Source organism: Camponotus vicinus, unplaced genomic scaffold (assembly GCF_025532165.1).
Source record: "Camponotus vicinus isolate PSW18456_S1 unplaced genomic scaffold, iyCamVici1.0 SCAF_4, whole genome shotgun sequence".
Classification (NCBI taxonomy): domain Eukaryota; kingdom Metazoa; phylum Arthropoda; class Insecta; order Hymenoptera; family Formicidae; genus Camponotus; species Camponotus vicinus.
Genome location: NW_028141976.1, coordinates 2063924 through 2084506, shown reverse-complemented (window position 1 = coordinate 2084506; position 20583 = coordinate 2063924). Strand labels below are relative to the sequence as shown.

Here is a 20583-nt window from a genome sequence, read left to right as displayed (position 1 = left end):
GTATCTAACTGTTGTCTTATCTACAAAAATAGTGATATATAAAAATTGCGCCAATTAAGGATAAAAATTTGTACAAGATAAATAAAAGTACAAGGAAGAAAACTTGTACAAGTTAACTTGTATAAATTAATATAAAACAAAAAAGTAAAAAAAATTTAATTTAAAAAACTTGGCGCTGCCAATTTTATTATATTATATAGTATATTGTTCAGCTTAAAAGTCTAAATTTCCAAATATAAATTAATATAAATTAATTAAAAAAATTAAGTTATTAAATTTAAATGTTAGGCTATAATAATTAAAATTAATAATCAGAATATGTTCCAATTTTTTAAATATATATTTAATTAGAATATGTGCCAATTTCATTGGTAGCGCCAAGTTTTTTAATTACTTTTAAACGTATTTAAATTTGTGATTTTTTAATTAAATTTTTTTTACGTTTTTGTTTTATTTTAATTTATACAAGTTAACTTGTACAAGTTTTTTTCCTTGTACTTTTATTTATCTTGTACAAATTTTTATTCTTAATTGGCGTAATTTTTATATATCACTATTTTTGTAGATAAAACAACAGTTAGATACAATTTGTACATGAACTTTGCGCCCTTTTTATACCTTTTTTTAAATTCTACTGACTTGAAACTATCAATCGTGTTAAGAAAAAATTACAAAATTTATAATAAATTTATAATAATGAATCAGCTAGATTCAGAATAATTCTTTTTTTCCAGTTATATTAAATATAATGTAAACCTTAAAAAAAACATATCTAATTTTTATATATATTTTTGTAACAATTTTGCATCTTATTCTAAAGGTACACTTTGTTACAAGTTTAATTGGAGTAATATTATGTTGTGTGCATATAAATGCACTCTAATACTCTAATATTGTGAAATTCCGGCGTATTCGTATAACAATGAAAACAACAATTTAAAATATTCATTGAAGACGATTCTGTGACTTTATGCAGACTTTTATGCCTTTTTTACCATCGAAGTAAAAAATAAATTTATTAATTACGAATATTCATCACCATATATTCGATTATTACTCACACTTAGAAACACTCTCAGAGATGTCAGTATCGAAGAACACAATTGGCTTCAAGAACAAGATTGAAGTATTATGATTCTGGATTGATAAAAGAACAATGCTGAAAAAGGGCCAAAATTTGCCTGTAAGGGGATTGTATGAAATCGGTATATCTTTATGTTTTAAAATTGTCCAAACACCGGGGAAAATTGTGAAAATGCAATTTTTTTTACAGAAAAGCCACGTTTTGCAGCAAATGTTTTTTAATGAACAAGTGGCAATTATAAACGAAAAATGTCCTATTTTATTAATGTTTTTGAGAAAAAAGGGAGAGAGAGGAAGGTTGTGATTACTCATTTTAATTTAATTAAAAAAAACTAATACTGATACTGACTGTGATTTGTGATTTATATCGTAAGACGTAAGTCAATGTCTGAGCGCTCCTCGCACATTTTCAAGAATACGTAAACATTTTGTACTAAAAAAATCTCTTTTATCTTTTTTGTATATTATAAATAAATAAATAAAAAAATTAAAAATTAAAAAAATAAAAAAAAATAACAATATACCAGCTTAGAGATTAAAAATAAAAAAAGAGCTATTGCATTAGAAAATTGATTACGTTCAAATAACACATTCTGCATACTATTTAAAAAAAAAAGACTATTTTTGTTTACAATTGCCATTTGTTCATTAAAAAACATTTGCTGCAAACGCGGCTTTTCTATAAAAAAATTGCATTTTCACAATTTTCCCCGGTGTTTGGACAATTTTAAGCTTCATTTTCGAGTTCAGCAGGTTCAAAAACATAAAGATATATCGATTTCATACAATCCCCTTACAGGTAAATTTTGGCCCCTTTCAGCATTGTTTTTTATTATTCATTTTTTATTATTGCATAATGAATTGAGTAAAATTAAAATAAGAAAACTGCACATCAAGTAAAACTGCATGTCATGCAAAACTGCACGTCAACCAATTTACAAATTAAACATATACCCATGGTGTAAGTAGACAAGGTGAACCATTGCGCATAATGGCAGAGGTCTGAGATCTTGACCAATCAGAACTTGAGCTTTTAGGCAGCGCGCTGTTTGAAAGTTTCAAAAATGAAATGAGATTGTATCTAACGCAATTTGGATAAAAATATGTTGTATTTAATATAAATATTACAGAAGCGAAGTATGACTATACAGATTGTTTATTGCACATATGTTTGATTTTTCTTTTTTCTTTTTTAGTACAGTTTTGTACTATATTTTGCAATTTTTAACGCAGCACACTGGCATTTTCAGCATATTTTAATCACGATGAGAACAACATTCAACCGATAATTAATAACGATCAGTTCAACTCATGTTCAACTCATTCAATGTGACAGTGAAAGTATATAAGCAGCCATATTGAATTTTGCATAAAAGCTCAAAGCGTAATTGGCTGACTGTCCCCCACTTATTTTAACCTACTGCGCATTTATCGGAATGGTTCATCTTGTCTACTTACACCATGCATACACCAACCAAGGCATGCGCATGCGTAATGCAAATGCAAAGTGGAATATAAACTGAAGCTCAGCAACTTATGTAGGCAGAATCAGAAGATTTCGGTTAATATTCACCAGACTCGAAGAAAAGTTATATAATCGTAGAAGAGTTTTAGATAACGATTATAATCAGATGAATAAAAGAAATCTTACCATATTTATATTTAATTATTTCGATTTAATTCAATAAATAAATATAAATTACACACACACACACACACACACACACACACACACACACACATATACAGGGTGAGCCATTTTAATTAACGCACGCAATTATTTCGGAAACAAAGCATTTTAGAGAAAAATGTTTCAGACAAAAGTTTTATGGTTTCGAGGGGGCCATAAGACGGTATCATTGGTTTGACCTTGAAGAGTTATTTGAAGGTCACATGAAGGTCACCTTCAATTTCTTAAATGGAACCTACTACTTGTCATTGCATATTCTTGTAGCTTATCTCGAGAGCTTTCCAAAACACTATAATTAAGTACTTTTTTGTTAAGTACTTTTTGAGTTATGAGGCTTGAAATAATTTCTTAATTTTACATAAACCGTAAAATATCTTGTAAAATATTCATTTTTCGATTATCTTACCTTAATACTTTTATGTACAAAATAATGAGAGGAATCAATTGGTGTAAAGAAAACACATAGTTGTTTTTAAGAAAAAATATGGAATTGTTAATTGCAAATTACATATTTTTTCTTCAAAACTATGTGTTTTTTTTACACCAGTTGATTCCTCTCATTATTTTGTACGTAAAAGTATTAAGGTAAGATAATCGAAAAATGAATATTTTACAAGATATTTTACGGTGTATGTAAAATTAAGAAATTATTTCAAGCCTCATAACTCAAAAAGTACTTAACGAAAAGGTACTTAATTATAGTGTTTTGGAAAGCTATCGAGATAAGCTACAAGAATATGCAATGACAAATAGTAGGTTCCATTTAAGAAATTGAAGGTGACCTTCATGTGACCTTCAAATAACTCTTCAAGGTCAAACCAATGATACCATCTTATGGCCCCCTCGAAACCAAACAACTTTTGTCTGAAACATTTTTCTCTAAAATGCTTTGTTTCCGAAATAATTGCGTGCGTTAATTAAAATGGCTCACCCTGTATATACAGGGCGATCCTGAAAAACGATCCGTCTATAAAATGACATATTCCTGACACCATTCTAAGACAATTTTTCCTTTACCAAAATTTGATTTGAAGCGTAGTTTTTGAATTATGAGCAAAAATAGTTAGTAAATCACGCGTCGGGTACAGAAGGCAGGCAGGAGCGGCGCGGCGTGCCGCGAGCGCGGGCGCAGCTGACCGCCCGACGGGTGATTATCACCGCATGAGTCGCTAACTATTTTATCTTATAACATAAAATTATGCTTTAAATAAAATTTTGGTAAAGAAGAAAATGTCTTAGAATTACGTCAGAAATACGTGTTGCTTAAAATAACATTATTTTAATAATGAAAAGTTGTTCCGGATCGCCGGCCGTCCGACGTTGCAATCAGCTGATTGCTACACGCGATGTGTGTATGGTGGAGTGTGTGCGTAAGAGAGAGAGAGAAAGAGAGAGAAAGAGGGAGAGAGGGAGGGTAGGAGGGACAGACATTCATACACACGCACGCACTTTTTTTCTCGCTCTCTTTCTCTCTTTTACGCAACACTCATACACTCTCTCATTCAGTCTCTCACTCACACTCTCTCGATCACTCACTCACTCACTCACCTACTTACTCACTTGCTCATTCACCTTGTAGCAGCGTAGCGAATCTTCATGCTATGTATTGTTGTATCTGCTGCACGGTTATGATTGCTAGAGATGCGCGACACATTGAAATTTTTTCGATTATTAGTCTCACACTCGATTGACACAATACAGATTACGCGATAACGAGTTTACTGTTTATTCACTCATTATTGATTTATCGATACCAAAAATTACTTTCAAAGAAACGCGAATGCAAACAGCGCATGACTCGACGCGAAGCGACGGACCGCGGAGACTGCGCGACCACAAGAGTTATGTTGCCAGAAACGCGACACGCGACATCTAACAAACGACTTGCGCGTGGCGCGTGATTGACGCGAGATAAGACGAACGATCGGCTAAAACCTTCGCATTGCGAATGCGGTAGAAAACATGAAACGTATAATGACATACTTAAAAAATTAATTATTTATTATAAATATTATTATATAATAATGAAACATGAAACATGAAACGTATAATGACATACTTAAAAAATTAATTATTTATTATAAATATTATTATATAATAATATTTATAATAAATAATTAATTTTTTAAGTATGTCATTATACGTTTCATGTTTTCTACCGCATTCGCAATGCGAAGGTTTTAGCCGATCGTTCGTCTTATCTCGCGTCAATCACGCGCCACGCGCAAGTCGTTTGTTAGATGTCGCGTGTCGCGTCTCTGGCAACATAACTCTTGTGGCAGAGCTGCCAGATCCGAGACGCAAGCAACCGGCAACCGTGAGTGGAGGGGGTAACGGGCATGTGAGCGTGAGCGTACGTGTGAGCTCGCCGAAGCGCCGAGCTCACACGTACGCTCACGCTCACATGCCCGTTACCCCCTCCACTCACGGTTGCCGGTTGCTTGCGTCTCGGATCTGGCAGCTCTGTCTTGTGGTCGCGCAGTCTCCGCGGTCCGTCGCTTCGCGTCGAGTCATGCGCTGTTTGCATTCGCGTTTCTTTGAAAGTAATTTTTGGTATCGATAAATCAATAGTGAGTGAATAAACAGTAAACTCGTTATCGCGTAATCTGTATTGTGTCAATCGAGTGTGAGACTAATAATCGAAAAAATTTCAATGTGTCGCGCATCTCTAGCAATCATAACCGTGCAGCAGATACAACAATACATAGCATGAAGATTCGCTACGCTGCTACAAGGTGAATGAGCAAGTGAGTAAGCAGGTGAGTGAGTGAGTGAGTGATCGAGAGAGTGTGAGTGAGAGACTGAATGAGAGAGTGTATGAGTGTTGCGTAAAAGAGAGAAAGAGAGCGAGAAAAAAAGTGCGTGCGTGTGTATGAATGTCTGTCCCTCCTACCCTCCCTCTCTCCCTCTTTCTCTCTCTTTCTCTCTCTCTCTTACGCACACACTCCGCCATACACACATCGCGTGTAGCAATCAGCTGATTGCAACATCGGACGGCCGGCGATCCGGAACAACTTTTCATTATTAAAATAATGTTATTTTAAGCAACACGTATTTCTGACGTAATTCTAAGACATTTTCTTCTTTACCAAAATTTTATTTAAAGCATAATTTTATGTTATAAGATAAAATAGTTAGCGACTCATGCGGTGATAATCACCCGTCGGGCGGTCAGCTGCGCCCGCGCTCGCGGCACGCCGCGCCGCTCCTGCCTGCCTTCTGTACCCGACGCGTGATTTACTAACTATTTTTGCTCATAATTCAAAAACTACGCTTCAAATCAAATTTTGGTAAAGGAAAAATTGTCTTAGAATGGTGTCAGGAATATGTCATTTTATAGACGGATCGTTTTTCAGGATCGCCCTGTATATATATATATATATATATATATATATATATATATATGTACATCTTTTTTAAATATGACAAAAAAATATTAATTACTAGAATCAAAATTTTAATTATAATTTATTGAATACTATTACAAAACTTTTTATAATGCGCAGAAAATTCAAATACTACAATCTAATATAATTAATATAATTTTTATTTTATGTACTATATTAAAATATGTGTGTGTGTGTGTGTGTGTGTGTGTGTGTATACAATAATTAAATGTATATTGTTACGTAATTATTACATAATATATTTCTTCTTATACTATTTTACTAGTGTGGACCTCGTGTTTTTAATTTAACGCTTAAAGGTTTCACGCTAGATAAAGCAACATCCATGTTCAATTGTATTTCATTTATTTTAATATTAGAATCCGTCTCAAATATGAAATTGCGTATTAATGTTGCTAATAGAATTTTCATCGATAAGAAAGCAAATCCTGCACCTGCAAAAATTTGTTAGTTAATTAAAAATTTTTATCGTAATATCTTGCGATTTATTGCTCACCTATACAATTTCTTACGCCATAACTAAATGGCATGTAATGTTTCTGTGATATTTCTATTTTGTCTGATAAAAATCTATCTGGATCAAATGTTAGTGCATTTTGCCAGAACTTTTCATTTCGATGGAGAGCTATTATCATCAATATAACTTCCGCGCCTTTTGGCAAGATAGTGTCTCCTAAAACATATATATATTTAAATGTTTTTATAAAAAGATATAAAAAATAATATTTTATATACATATATATGATATATAAGGCAATATAAATAGGAGTAGTTTATATACAAGAACAAAATAAGCACACATAATTGTTAAACAATAAAATTATTCTTTAAAAATTATGGTTTTTCGTGTTTAAGCTATATAATGATTATATGTATTTTAACACACATATAAAATAATAAAAGTATAATATTTGAAAACATACCTATTTTTACATCCTTAGTTAAAAACCGTCCAATTAATGGAATAGCTGGAAATAGCCTCATTGTTTCTTTTATTACACAATCTAAGTATTCCATGTAATGTAAATCTTCATATTTAACAGGATCAGTTCCACAAATTTCTTTAATTTCTTTATATACTTTATTCTATTATAAAATTAAATAAGATATTTAATTATATAAATATAAACATGTACAATATATAAGATTGATGTAGTTTTATTGATTACATTTACGAATTTTTATCAGTTTGGTATTGAAATGCAGATGATAGCATTTTATGCTGCATTAAAATTCTTCATTTAATTGAAACATTACACACAACATTTTTATTTAAGCGAATTTTGTAATGAGTTTATAACATATATTATACATATTTCTTGTTTGCTGAACTGTTATAAACCTACTTTGAAGAAAATGTTTATACTAACTAAATTTAAGTTACAATTTGAACAAAGTATGGTAATTTAATATAGTAATTTAATCTTATTAACATCATTAGAAATTATTTTATAATTTATATGTATAATATGCCAAAAGAGATTCTGAGTGAATTATTATTTGTGTAAATAATAGAATTTATTGAGAAAGAACTTTCTTTGATTATTACTAGAAAAATATTTTGTTATATTCATTGAAAATTGTATTATTTGAATTTACTTCGTTTATTATTCCGAATTAATTGTATTAATTGTATAATTAATTGTATTATTTCGAATAAATTTAATAAATACTTACTTGTATATGTGGATGCAAGGCCAGCATAAAGATAGCAAAATCTAATGTTATCGCCGTTGTATCCGATCCCTAATAGATAACAATTTTTTATATGTTGATTAAAATGATTCGTTGATAATAAACAACTAAAAACATATATATTAATATATATATATATTAATATATATATATATACCTATATATATTGAATATAAAAAAATCGGAAAGGAGAATAAAACTAATAAGAAGAAAGCGTAGTAAATAAATGCACTTAAATTATGCAAAATTTCACTTTAATAATAATTCAATTCTTCCGATGGGAGAAAAATAAACATATAGGGACACTTAAATTTTCGTTTAATATTAATTTTCCAATAATCCAGCATATATGGTAAAGACATTCGGTATTATATGTCGATTGATTCTATTTTTCTGATGCTTAATAAACAACAGATCTCATAATAATCTTTTACTTAAAATAAATTTTTATATCCAAAAACTATCCAATAATATATAACTATTTTATATCCTTCAACGTTATCCTATTCAAACTGTAATTAAAAAAAAGAAATAATTCAATGCTCTTTGACTATCACAGAATATTGCAAAGTGTCGTTATTAATATGAATACAATGTTCATAAATGCGTAATTTTAATATTTTATCTATTTATCTGACCAACATATGATGCATCACAATCTTTACATGAAATTTTATATACCATATTTTTATTTGATTTATTTTTTGCTGAGAGAAAGAGTTTTTATGTAGTTTAATGATGGTATGTAACTTGTTCATATCAGTGTAAAATAAAAATATTTTCCAATCATGGACCACGTGTCTAAGTTGTACCGAAAAAAATGTAACGAAATGGTATGTTAAAAAATGTAAAGCAATCCGTGTTATCAATTATTACTATTTGTAATCGATTTTTATCTCTTCCTTATGCTTATTAGATAATATTAGCTATATTGTAGCAGTGTATTATTTATTTTTATATGCTGAAGAGAAATACGATATAAAAGCATCGAAATGTTATTATCAAAGAGAATATTTACATAATATAAATGCACATATTTATTATGCTTAGCTCTTATTAGGCTAATTCTTTTTTAACTTTTTATATATAATATAATAAATACTTGTTTATATACAAACATAATTATGTAAAAAATATATAAAGATATTTTACATACCGCTAGTATTATAGTAAGTAAATTCTCCCGTATTACTTCTTGCGGGCATTTCTCGTTATCAAACATTTTTATTAATGTATCGAGAAGTGTTTTATCTAAATAAAATGAAAGAAAAAATATAAAATATTGTGCATGTGTGTATATATGTTAATTATTTTCTCATAGCATAAGTATATATAATAATAGTATATAATATATATATATATATATATATATATATATTATATACTATTATAACTTATACTACTATAAATGATTTTTTTCAGCAAAATAATATTTTTCAAAACCTTAAAACTTTATTAAAGTGCTTGCTTTCATTGTTAAAACACTATTATAATGTCTAATTAATCAATGCTAAAGATATTTTTCTTTTTCTACGTTTATTTTTAATATTAATTTTCAAAATATCTAATTTTTTTTTATATATACATAGCGTCCCAGAACACTAGTAAATTGAACAGAAAAGTCTTGTACCATTTTACAATTTTCGCAATAATAACAGAAATATTAAATATTAAAATCGGACGAACGAAAGAAGCGCTCCGATTTTAGTCCGATTTTAATATTTAATATTTCTGTTATTATTGCGAAAATTGTAAAATGGTACAAGACTTTTCTGTTCAATTTACTAGTCTCTACCTCCTCACAAGCGCTTGTATGTAGTGTTCTGGGACGCCATGTATATATAAAAGAAAAATTAGATATTTTGAAAGTTAATATTAAAAATAATCGTAGAAAAAGAAAAATATCTTTAGCATTGATTAAAATTAGACATTATAATAGTATTTTAACAATGAAAGCAAGTACTTTAACAAAGTTTTAAGGTTTTGAAAAATATTATTTTGCTGAAAAAAATCATTTACAAATCTTGCATCGTAACAACAATGAAAACATACAAATAAAATATAGACAAAACCATGGACGTAGTATACAAGGACTCCGCATATGGCCAAAAAAGTAAAGCCAACATATAGAAAGAAACAGATGATCTAACCTTTCTGTTCAGACTTTGTCTCTTTCTGCGCAGACGAATTGCAAAAAAAAACAAAAAGAAAGAGAGGGAGGAAAGAGCTCTCTATTCTCGCTCTCTTTCTAGATGTTGGAGAATAGAGGAAAGAGCCCTCTATTCTCGCTCTCTTTCTAGATGTTGGCTTCACTCAATTAGATAGACAAAAAGGACATGCGGAGTCTATATACTACGTCCATATAGTACGTCCATAGACAAAACTTACGAGTCTTATCATTATTAATGTTGCTATTCTGTGCATTTATTAGGTGCTGTTGTATTAACTGTGAAATAATAAATTTTGAGTAAGTATAAAGTATAAGTTAAAACTAATTTGTTATTAATATTCATAACATTTACCTTATCCATAAAAGAGTGTAAAAAGTTTATATTTTCTTTTTGTTTTCGTCCTGCAGCTGTCAAATTAAATATGAAATCAGGATACAAGAACACATTCCGTAATCTTAATGTGAAAATTTTCCTCGTGCTAAAACACACATCTTTCTATTAAAATAATATTCTATAGTCTTCTATAATTTTTTCATAAAATATAAAAATATATATAACGAATTGTGATTATTAAATTCGACAAATAGGACACGAAAAAAATATTCTTTTTTTAGTTACATATCAACAGTATCTATATTTAGTTATATGTCGACAAAAGTTTTTATAGTAAAGATTAAATTAAAATGTAATTTCTACAAATACATTTGTAAAAAATTCTTTTGAAAGTGCAATTTTTAAAGAATTTTATAAATTATTTTCAGGTAGACTCATTTTTACGATTTGTGCATATACTTTAATATTGTAAAAAGTAATATTGTAAAAAGTCAAGGTTAAAAAAAATTACTTTAAAAAACAATAACATAAAAAAGAGAAACAATAATATAAAATATTATATTACCTCGCAATTATTTCGAGACATTGATTGATCTGATTTGAGAGAAGTTCTGGTTTGACGTTCGTCATTGTGGCTTTATAATGACACATGAAAAGAAATTCATTACTCAAGATATTAACTATTATAGTAATTGATATTAACTAATATAAATTGATATTAACTATTATATTATTATTTAGTTAATTAATATTAACTATTATAATAATTGAGTAATAATTTTGATTTGTACATTTTATGCAATGCATTCCCTAAACAAATATGATATGAAATTATAAAATAAAAAATAAATGTTTTGTTATCCAAATATTTTTAAAAATAATAATCAACTTAGTAAAATTATATGCATTTCATTATTTTTATTGTTTCAATATTCTCGATATTAATTTATTGGGTTGGCCAATAAGTCCGTGCGGTTTTTTCCGACACGTCTTTACAAACACGGCAAAAATTATTGGAGCTGGGCTGGGATATCCTACCGCATCCTCCATATTTTCCAGACCTTGCTCCTTCGGACTATCACATGTTTCGCTCCCTACAAAATTCCTTGAATGGACGGCGCTTTACTTTCGAAGAAGACATCAAACGGCACTTAAAACAGTTTTTCGGCAAAAAAGACAAGAAGTTCTACGAGCGAGGAATTATGAAGATATGTGCGGTATATGGTAAGGATGCCGTGAAAGAACATGTGTGCCAGAAATGGTTTGCAAAATTTCGTTCCGGAAATTTTTCTATCCAAGACGCACCACGCTCGGGCCGGCCAGTTGAGATTGATCAAGACAAAGTAAAGACGTTAATCGATACCAATAAACGCTATACGACGCGAGAGATTGCAGATGTTCTCCAAATATCATTCCAAATATCATATTCATCATTTACATGTAAAAAAACCGCACGGACTTATTGGCCAATCTAATACTATGTCGAACAATATTTTGCAGCATATTTTACACATACTGTCATTAAAATGTTTTCAAAAGTAACAAACATAAGAACTGAAAAATCATGAAACACATTAATAAAGTCACTCGCAGCAACTTATATGTGAGTTGCTCATTTAGAAGTATCATCGATTATCAGATTTTAAAAATATAATATACAGATGTTTTATATTAAATAAAAATACTTGGCCTTACCACATATAATGTTAAGCGTATATTTGAAGATATAATGGGAAAGATTTATTTCTTTTCCATTTAATCCGATTTTTTTAAGTTCCTTTATTAAACTTATAGATTGATCGACAAATGTATCCGAAAAGTTTCGTAATATTAGAGTATTAAAATTTAATGCAATAGCTTTTCGATGTTTCCTCCATATAGGTACTGAAACAAATATTACAGGAAAGATATATTAAAAAAGATAAATGAAGAAAACATGTATATATATATGTTCATATAATACATAAAAATAATATTAAAAAGCATTGATATTAAAAAACTTTGAAAACAAATTTAATTAATAATAATTTTAAATTTGTCACATTTCAGTCAAAGTAACAAAAATAAAAATATAAGAATATATTATATCAGAATGCAAGTAATAATTATATTATAAAAATTAATAAATATAAGACTCGAAATATAAAATTAAACAAAACAGTTATAATGGCAATACGAGTCGAGTGTCGATGTTATAACACATTTATTTATAATACAATCAAATAAATATTGATATTAAAGCAAACAAAGAGAGGATAGCGAACGTTTCGACCCTATTTTTGGGTCATCTTCAGCGCGAAAGTATATAATAAAAGATAATATAATGAAAAAATATAATAACAAAGTGTTTTATATCGGAGTCTGTTACAAAGGGTGCTGTCTAAAGCGATAATAAATGTCTCGGTATCTCATTATCTTGACGATGCCTACGTAAAAACAAAGGACAAAAGTAAAATAAGTTAAATAATTAATGTAATTAATATGAACAAAGAAAGAAAAAGTACTAAATTAAACATGAAATTACGAGATTGAAATGTTAATTTATTAAAAATGATCTAAATATAAACTGAACATAAAGTCAAAGAAATAAAATAAATAAGTTATAAATAAGTTAAATAAATAATATGACTAATATGAACATAGAAAGAAAAAAGTACTAAGAATTAAACATGAAAATTACGAGATTGAAATTATTTTAATGTCAATTTATTAAAAATGATCTAAATAAACTGAACATATAGTCAAGAAATAAAAATTAAAAGGTTAAAAAGATAAGAAGTTAAAACTACGGAAATAAGACTTACTTCCAGGCATCGAAGATAATGACGCGCCGAGGAGATGAATAGAGACAACTTAACATCTCCGAAGACAAAGATCGACTCGTCCTTAACGGATAAATGTGACTTATATATAAACGGTAAAGAGAGTCAAATAATGTATAAATGTACACATACGCAAAGTCGCAGACCTATTTGTTATGATAGAAACTGTGTTAAATTTTTGGCAAGTTGTTGACAATATTTAAATAAATTTCTGGTAAACGTTTAGTATCCGTTTGCAAATTGAGACCATTTTTTTGCCTCTTGATATATAGCATTTCGGAGATCAATCTTTTACTCAAATATGGTTCTCGATCCAAAACCTGAACGCCATCCCAATCAAAAGTATGATCAAAACCAACCCTGTGATTTGTGATGACTGATTGAGAATTAGTGTTATGTCTAATGTGGCTGCGATGTTCGTTGATTCTGGTATGCAGTTGTCTGCAAGTTTGTTCAACGTAGGACGCATCGCAATCCATGCAGTTCAATTTGTATATGACGTTCAAAGAATTGGAGGTAGGAAGAGGATCCTTATGAGCCCTGATGAAGTTTTTCATTTTATTGATACTGTAATATGAGAGTCGAACATCCAAATCCTTAACGATATGTTTAAAACGCCCGGAGATTGAAGGAACGTATGGTATCGTGAAATAAGTAATATGATCATTTGTGTTTATGACCTGGGTATTATTCAATAAGGAATTTGGTTTGAAAAGGTGTTTCTTAAGGCGGTCAACACATGTGTGGAAAATAAAATTTAAAGGGTATCCATTGCTTAAAAGGATGTTGATAGCCAATTTAATATTCTTATAATGGAAAACAGGGTGAGACAAGCGGAAAACCTTGTCTATTAAACCAATTACTGTGCCTCTTTTTTGGCAGAGAGGATGTTGAGATAAGAAGTGTAGGTATCTACCGGAAAAGGTATCTTTACGGTACCAGTCAAAAATTATAAAATTATTGTCGGAAATTAAAGTCACATCTAAAAAGTTAATTTTATTGTCTACAGCAATTTCCATTGTGAATTGTAGACGAGGATGGAAAGAATTGAAAGTGTCCAGAGTATCTTTAAAAAAAGAAGGAGGAATGGCTAACAGAACATCATCAACATACCTTAAATAAAAGGGGGGAGTAAATTTTAAGGAAAGAAGTGCTTTGTTTTCCAAATCCTGCAACACTATGTCAGCTACAATAGGAGACAAGGGGGAGCCCATCGGCGTGCCAAAGGATTGCTTGTAAGTGATGTCGTTAAAGGTGAAAAAGGATGAATCCAACACAAACTTAACTGCTAAAAGGAATTCATTGCATGGTATGTCACAGTTTGGCGAGATATTACTCCATCTGGAAGAAACGCTGTCAATAATCAGATCTGTTGGCACGTTGGTAAAAAGAGAAATTACATCCAGCGAAACTAATCTGAATTTGTTGTCGAGGTATGTATTAGACAGTTTTTTAACCACATCACAACTGTTGGAGACATGGCTGTGAGAAACCGGAAAACTCTTAATCATGATCTTATGTAAATATGTGGCTAAAAAGTACAAAGGACTGTTTATGGATGAAACAATTATTCTAAATGGACAGTTCGGTTTGTGGATTTTGGGTAAACCGTAAGCTCTCGGTGAAATACCATCACTGTAATAAAGTGACTTGTAAGGGGAAGCTGAGATGAAATTCGACTTCCTCCATCTCGTTAAAATTTCACGTAAACTATTTGTTAATTATATTATAAGTATGTTATAAAGGATTTTTTAAAATTATATAATGTTATTATGTAAATTGTAGTTATAGAACTACATAATTTTATTATGTGTAAACTATAGTTATAGGAATAATTTTAAATTTTATGTTACTAAAAATATCTTACCAGGAGCTGTGACTAATCCTTTGCCAATAATGGGTTCCAAAAGTTTATATATCACACTTTTATCCACACTGTTACGCAAGATTACCTATAAAAGTTGTATTATGTGAAGTACTTTTAAATATTTCAAATGTATATCTGTTTATCTGTATATCTGTATATCTGTCATTTAGATATTTAACAATATATTATATTTAGATAAAGTTAACTGTAGAAAATTATTTTGATTAGATCAGTGATGAGTTATTATAAAGATATATAAAAGTATTATTTATTTGAAATAGACAACAGATTCTCTATACAGGGCGATCCTGAAAAACGATCCGTCTATAAAATGACGTATTCCTGACACCATTCTAAGACAATTTTTCCTTTACCAAAATTTGATTTGAAGCGTAGTTTTTGAATTATGAGCAAAAATAGTTAGTAAATCACGCGTCGGGTACAGAAGGCAGGCAGGAGCGGCGCGGCGTGCCGCGAGCGCGGGCGCAGCTGACCGCCCGACGGGTGATTATCACCGCATGAGTCGCTAACTATTTTATCTTATAACAAAATTATGCTTTAAATAAAATTTTGGTAAAGAAGAAAATGTCTTAGAATTACGTCAGAAATACGTGTTCCTTAAAATAACGTTATTTTAATAATGAAAAGTTGTTCCGGATCGCCGGCCGTCCGACGTTGCAATCAGCTGATTGCTACACGCGATGTGTGTATGGCGGAGTGTGTGCGTAAGAGAGAGAGAGAGAGAGAAAGAGAGAGAGAGGGAGGGTAGGAGGGACAGACATTCATACACACGCACGCACTTTTTTTCTCGCTCTCTTTCTCTCTTTTACGCAACACTCATACACTCTCTCATTCAGTCTCTCACTCACACTCTCTCGGTCACTCACTCACTCACTCACCTGCTTACTCACTTGCTCACTCACCTTGTAGCAGCGTAGCGAATCTTCATGCTATGTATTGTTGTATCTGCTGCACGGTTATGATTGCTAGAGATGCGCGACACATCGAAATTTTTTCGATTATTAGTCTCACACTCGATTGACACAATACAGATTACGCGATAACGAGTTTACTGTTTATTCACTCACTATTGATTTATCGATACCAAAAATTACTTTCAAAGAAACGCGAATGCAAACAGCACATGACTCGACGCGAAGCGACGGACCGCGGAGACTGCGCGACCACAAGAGTTATGTTGCCAGAAACGCGACACGCGACATCTAACAAACGACTTGCGCGTGGCGCGTGATTGACGCGAGATAAGACGAACGATCGACTAAAACCTTCGCATTGCGAATGCGGTAGAAAACATGAAACGTATAATGACATACTTAAAAAATTAATTATTTATTATAAATAATAACTATTAATAATTTCTAATTATAATAAATAAATATTATTTTAAAAAGCATGTGTTATACGTTATTACGTTTTCGAAATTATTGCATTCACGATGCGAAGATTTAAGTCAATCGCAAGAAAAATCGCAATTAAAATTACATTTGGAAAAATTTATTTTTATTCTGCTCACAATGAAATGTTCCAACGTGAAAATGTATTGGTCGCTCTGAAAAGAGCGGATTGACTAAAAAAAATTTTAAAGCAGATGCTCAAAATGCCCGCCATCCATCCTAATGCAAGCTCTCATGCGTTTTAATAAGTTTCTTTCGACGTTTTCCATTATTTCTTCGTCAATATTCCAAATAGCGAATCGTAATCTTGTCTCCAGATCTTCAATATCTTCGGGAAGTGTTTTATAAATTACTTCCTTGCAGTATCCCCATAAGAAAAAATCTAGAGGATTGAGATCCGGAGATCTTCCGCTCTTTTCAGAGCGACCAATACATTTTCACGTTGGAACATTTCATTGTGAGCAGAATAAAAATAAATTTTTCCAAATGTAATTTTAATTGCGATTTTTCTTGCGATTGACTTAAATCTTCGCATCGTGAATGCAATAATTTCGAAAACGTAATAACGCATAACACATGCTTTTTAAAATAATATTTATTTATTATAATTAGAAATTATTAATAGTTATTATTTATAATAAATAATTAATTTTTTAAGTATGTCATTATACGTTTCATGTTTTCTACCGCATTCGCAATGCGAAGGTTTTAGTCGATCGTTCGTCTTATCTCGCGTCAATCACGCGCCACGCGCAAGTCGTTTGTTAGATGTCGCGTGTCGCGTTTCTGGCAACATAACTCTTGTGGTCGCGCAGTCTCCGCGGTCCGTCGCTTCGCGTCGAGTCATGTGCTGTTTGCATTCGCGTTTCTTTGAAAGTAATTTTTGGTATCGATAAATCAATAGTGAGTGAATAAACAGTAAACTCGTTATCGCGTAATCTGTATTGTGTCAATCGAGTGTGAGACTAATAATCGAAAAAATTTCGATGTGTCGCGCATCTCTAGCAATCATAACCGTGCAGCAGATACAACAATACATAGCATGAAGATTCGCTACGCTGCTACAAGGTGAGTGAGCAAGTGAGTAAGCAGGTGAGTGAGTGAGTGAGTGACCGAGAGAGTGTGAGTGAGAGACTGAATGAGAGAGTGTATGAGTGTTGCGTAAAAGAGAGAAAGAGAGCGAGAAAAAAAGTGCGTGCGTGTGTATGAATGTCTGTCCCTCCTACCCTCCCTCTCTCTCTCTCTTTCTCTCTCTCTCTCTCTCTCTCTCTCTCTCTCTCTCTCTCTCTCTTACGCACACACTCCGCCATACACACATCGCGTGTAGCAATCAGCTGATTGCAACGTCGGACGGCCGGCGATCCGGAACAACTTTTCATTATTAAAATAACGTTATTTTAAGGAACACGTATTTCTGACGTAATTCTAAGACATTTTCTTCTTTACCAAAATTTTATTTAAAGCATAATTTTGTTATAAGATAAAATAGTTAGCGACTCATGCGGTGATAATCACCCGTCGGGCGGTCAGCTGCGCCCGCGCTCGCGGCACGCCGCGCCGCTCCTGCCTGCCTTCTGTACCCGACGCGTGATTTACTAACTATTTTTGCTCATAATTCAAAAACTACGCTTCAAATCAAATTTTGGTAAAGGAAAAATTGTCTTAGAATGGTGTCAGGAATATGTCATTTTATAGACGGATCGTTTTTCAGGATCGCCCTGTATATAGATTTAAATAATTCATGAATATACAAACAAATAATAATGAAACATATAAACGCTACCCAGACAGCACAAAAAGGTCAAAAGATGTCTTAAAGACGTCTAGAGGATTTTAAGACGTATTTAAGTCGTTAGATGTGTGCTGTCTGGGTATCTGTTTACCTGCATTTGGTCTGGTTCATATATACCAATTACTAATTTGTTGCCCAGCCAAAACTTGATTGGAGATGAATAATCTTGTGTCAGTTTAATAATAATATCCAAAAGTTCTAAAAAATGTTTTATGATTTATCATATAAGATTATTAACTTATTAAAATTTATTTTAATTATTAATATTAATATTATATTATTAATATTTATATTACCTTCATAATTCTGACGAAGGAAATAATAACTGCTTCCAATAAATGGAAAACTCTTTGGACCGTTTATCTTTTTAATTATATGTCGGCGATGATCATTTAAAATAAAATAATATATATATAGAGCAGTAAGACCCAATAGTATTAATGAAATAAATATCATTATCATTAAATTGATAATACAAATTTGTATTAATGTATTTTCCAAATTTTTTTTTATTTTATGTCTTCCCCTCCTAAACATATAGATAAATACATAAATACAATTTATGAAATAACGGAGATGCTTCTTTCAGATTAAGAAGTAAATTCATTAATTATTTTTGAAGTGTCAAGTATCAAATAACATAGAAGCTATTATTTCGAGAATTTCTATGTTTAAGGAAAAATAAAAGTTAAATAAGTTTCGTAGTTATTTAAAATAATCAATGTTTTTATAAAATTTTAAAAGATAATAGATAATAGATAATAGATAATTTTAAAAGATAAAAGATAAATAATTTTATATGTAACAAAAATCTTCAATTTGCTTTATTTAAAAATTTTATTAATCTAAAATACTTAATAAAAAAAAACTCCGCTAATAAAACAACAATAATTAATATAAAAAACTTTAAGGAACAAATAGAAATACTACTTACTTTATCGAAGAATATGGGTATTTGCTGCTACACTTGAATTGTCGCGACTCACGGTTATAAAAGTCGGACGCAATATATACGTGCGATATACTGAAATATTCAAAATGTTCATTCACTAAAACTGGAAATAGACGAGCAAGGAAAATTCTTTTTGATTAGAGAGTAATAGATGATAATTTATTATCAGTGCTAAAAATATATTTTCTTGATTTGATATAAGACTCGGATTATTTCTATAACCTCTTCCTTTATTCTTTTAAGTAATAAGTTAACAATTTCTTTAGTAATTGACACGTGAAATTAATTAGCGACTAGCCCGCACTTACAATTGTTCAATATTTGTTAACGACTGTCCGCTGCGCGCTCGCGATGGGCGGTTTTTAACTCCTCGTTTTGGCTAAAATTTGGGAGGGGACCGCCTAGTGACGTTATCATATAAGATCATGGTGAACTTTTCGTGACGGTCAAATCTTGGTGCAAGCGAAAGCGTTTCAAAATCGAAACCCTTTGCATTTTCGTGTTTCTGGCGAACTCACGCGTAGTTCACTGAGGTGACGATTTTACGCGGTTCGCAAACATTCCATTGCATTTTTTTGTTTAAATAAAATCTATATTAATATTAAAATAGAGTTATAGTCCTTCAGACTATAACAAAGAAAAATACATAAATACAATTTATGAAATAGCTTTTTTCAGATTAGAAAGTAAATAGAGATACACTAAATAGAGATATTACTTACCTTATCGAAAAGTATGGATATTTGTTGTTACCGTTACACTTGCTACGACTCGCGATTACAGAAGAGAGAGACACGCAATATATATGTAATACACTTAAATTATTCAAAACGTTTCACAAAAACTGGAACTAAACGAACAAGAAAAATTCTTTTTGATGACATTAAATGGTAATAGATGATAATTTATTATTAGTGCTACAAATACAAATAGATGCACTTATGCAGCTACAAAGCTGGGAAAGCCACTTTTGCGACTCTTGAGTTGATAAGTTAGTGGTATTTCATAAATATTAAATTAATACAATAGAAGTAAAAAATTAGAAAACCAACGAAAAAGATTCAAAAGTAAAAAAGGAGCTTTCTACATCCACGTAAGTGGATTAGTTCTCGATAATGTTAAAAGAAAGTTCTCTGCATAAGTCTATACGTTTATATTTATTCATGTTATCATTACTGCTCTTAGGCTTGAAATTTCATAAATCTATGTTCAGAATTAGAATCAGCGACATCAAAAACCCTACGTATTTTTGAGAAAATAAAAAATTTTGTTGTGACAAAGTCATAAGATGATGAATAAAATGTTGTAGCATGCAAAAAATCCAACATCTTCATAACTTTTCAGTAAATTATGAGT

At 30.6% G+C, this 20583-nt stretch overlaps 1 protein-coding gene across 1 annotated transcript; it reads right to left on the bottom strand.

Moving 5' to 3' along the window:
* Positions 1-6441: 6441 nt before the first annotated feature.
* Positions 6442-18731, bottom strand: LOC145969854 (cytochrome P450 4C1-like). Its single transcript, XM_083096150.1, has 12 exons — positions 18572-18731; positions 18367-18473; positions 15069-15153; positions 12075-12263; positions 10945-11014; positions 10398-10524; positions 10264-10321; positions 9032-9126; positions 7858-7926; positions 7104-7266; positions 6677-6853; positions 6442-6614 (listed from the first exon to the last, which is right to left on the bottom strand). The coding sequence occupies exons 1-12, from the start codon at positions 18729-18731 to the stop codon at positions 6442-6444; spliced, it is 1473 nt and encodes a 490-aa protein (XP_082952276.1).
* Positions 18732-20583: the final 1852 nt, after the last annotated feature.

Bases quoted from the DNA above. Each gene is read 5' to 3' on its own strand.
- LOC145969854 (XM_083096150.1), bottom strand. From the start codon at position 18,731: ATGATATTTATTTCATTAATACTATTGGGTCTTACTGCTCTATATATA. The intron at 11,015-12,074 runs GTAAGGCCAAGT...GTCATTATAAAG, and splicing joins TACGCTTAACATTATATGTG to CCACAATGACGAACGTCAAA. The intron at 6,854-7,103 runs GTATGTTTTCAA...TATATGTTTTAG, and splicing joins AACTAAGGATGTAAAAATAG to GAGACACTATCTTGCCAAAA.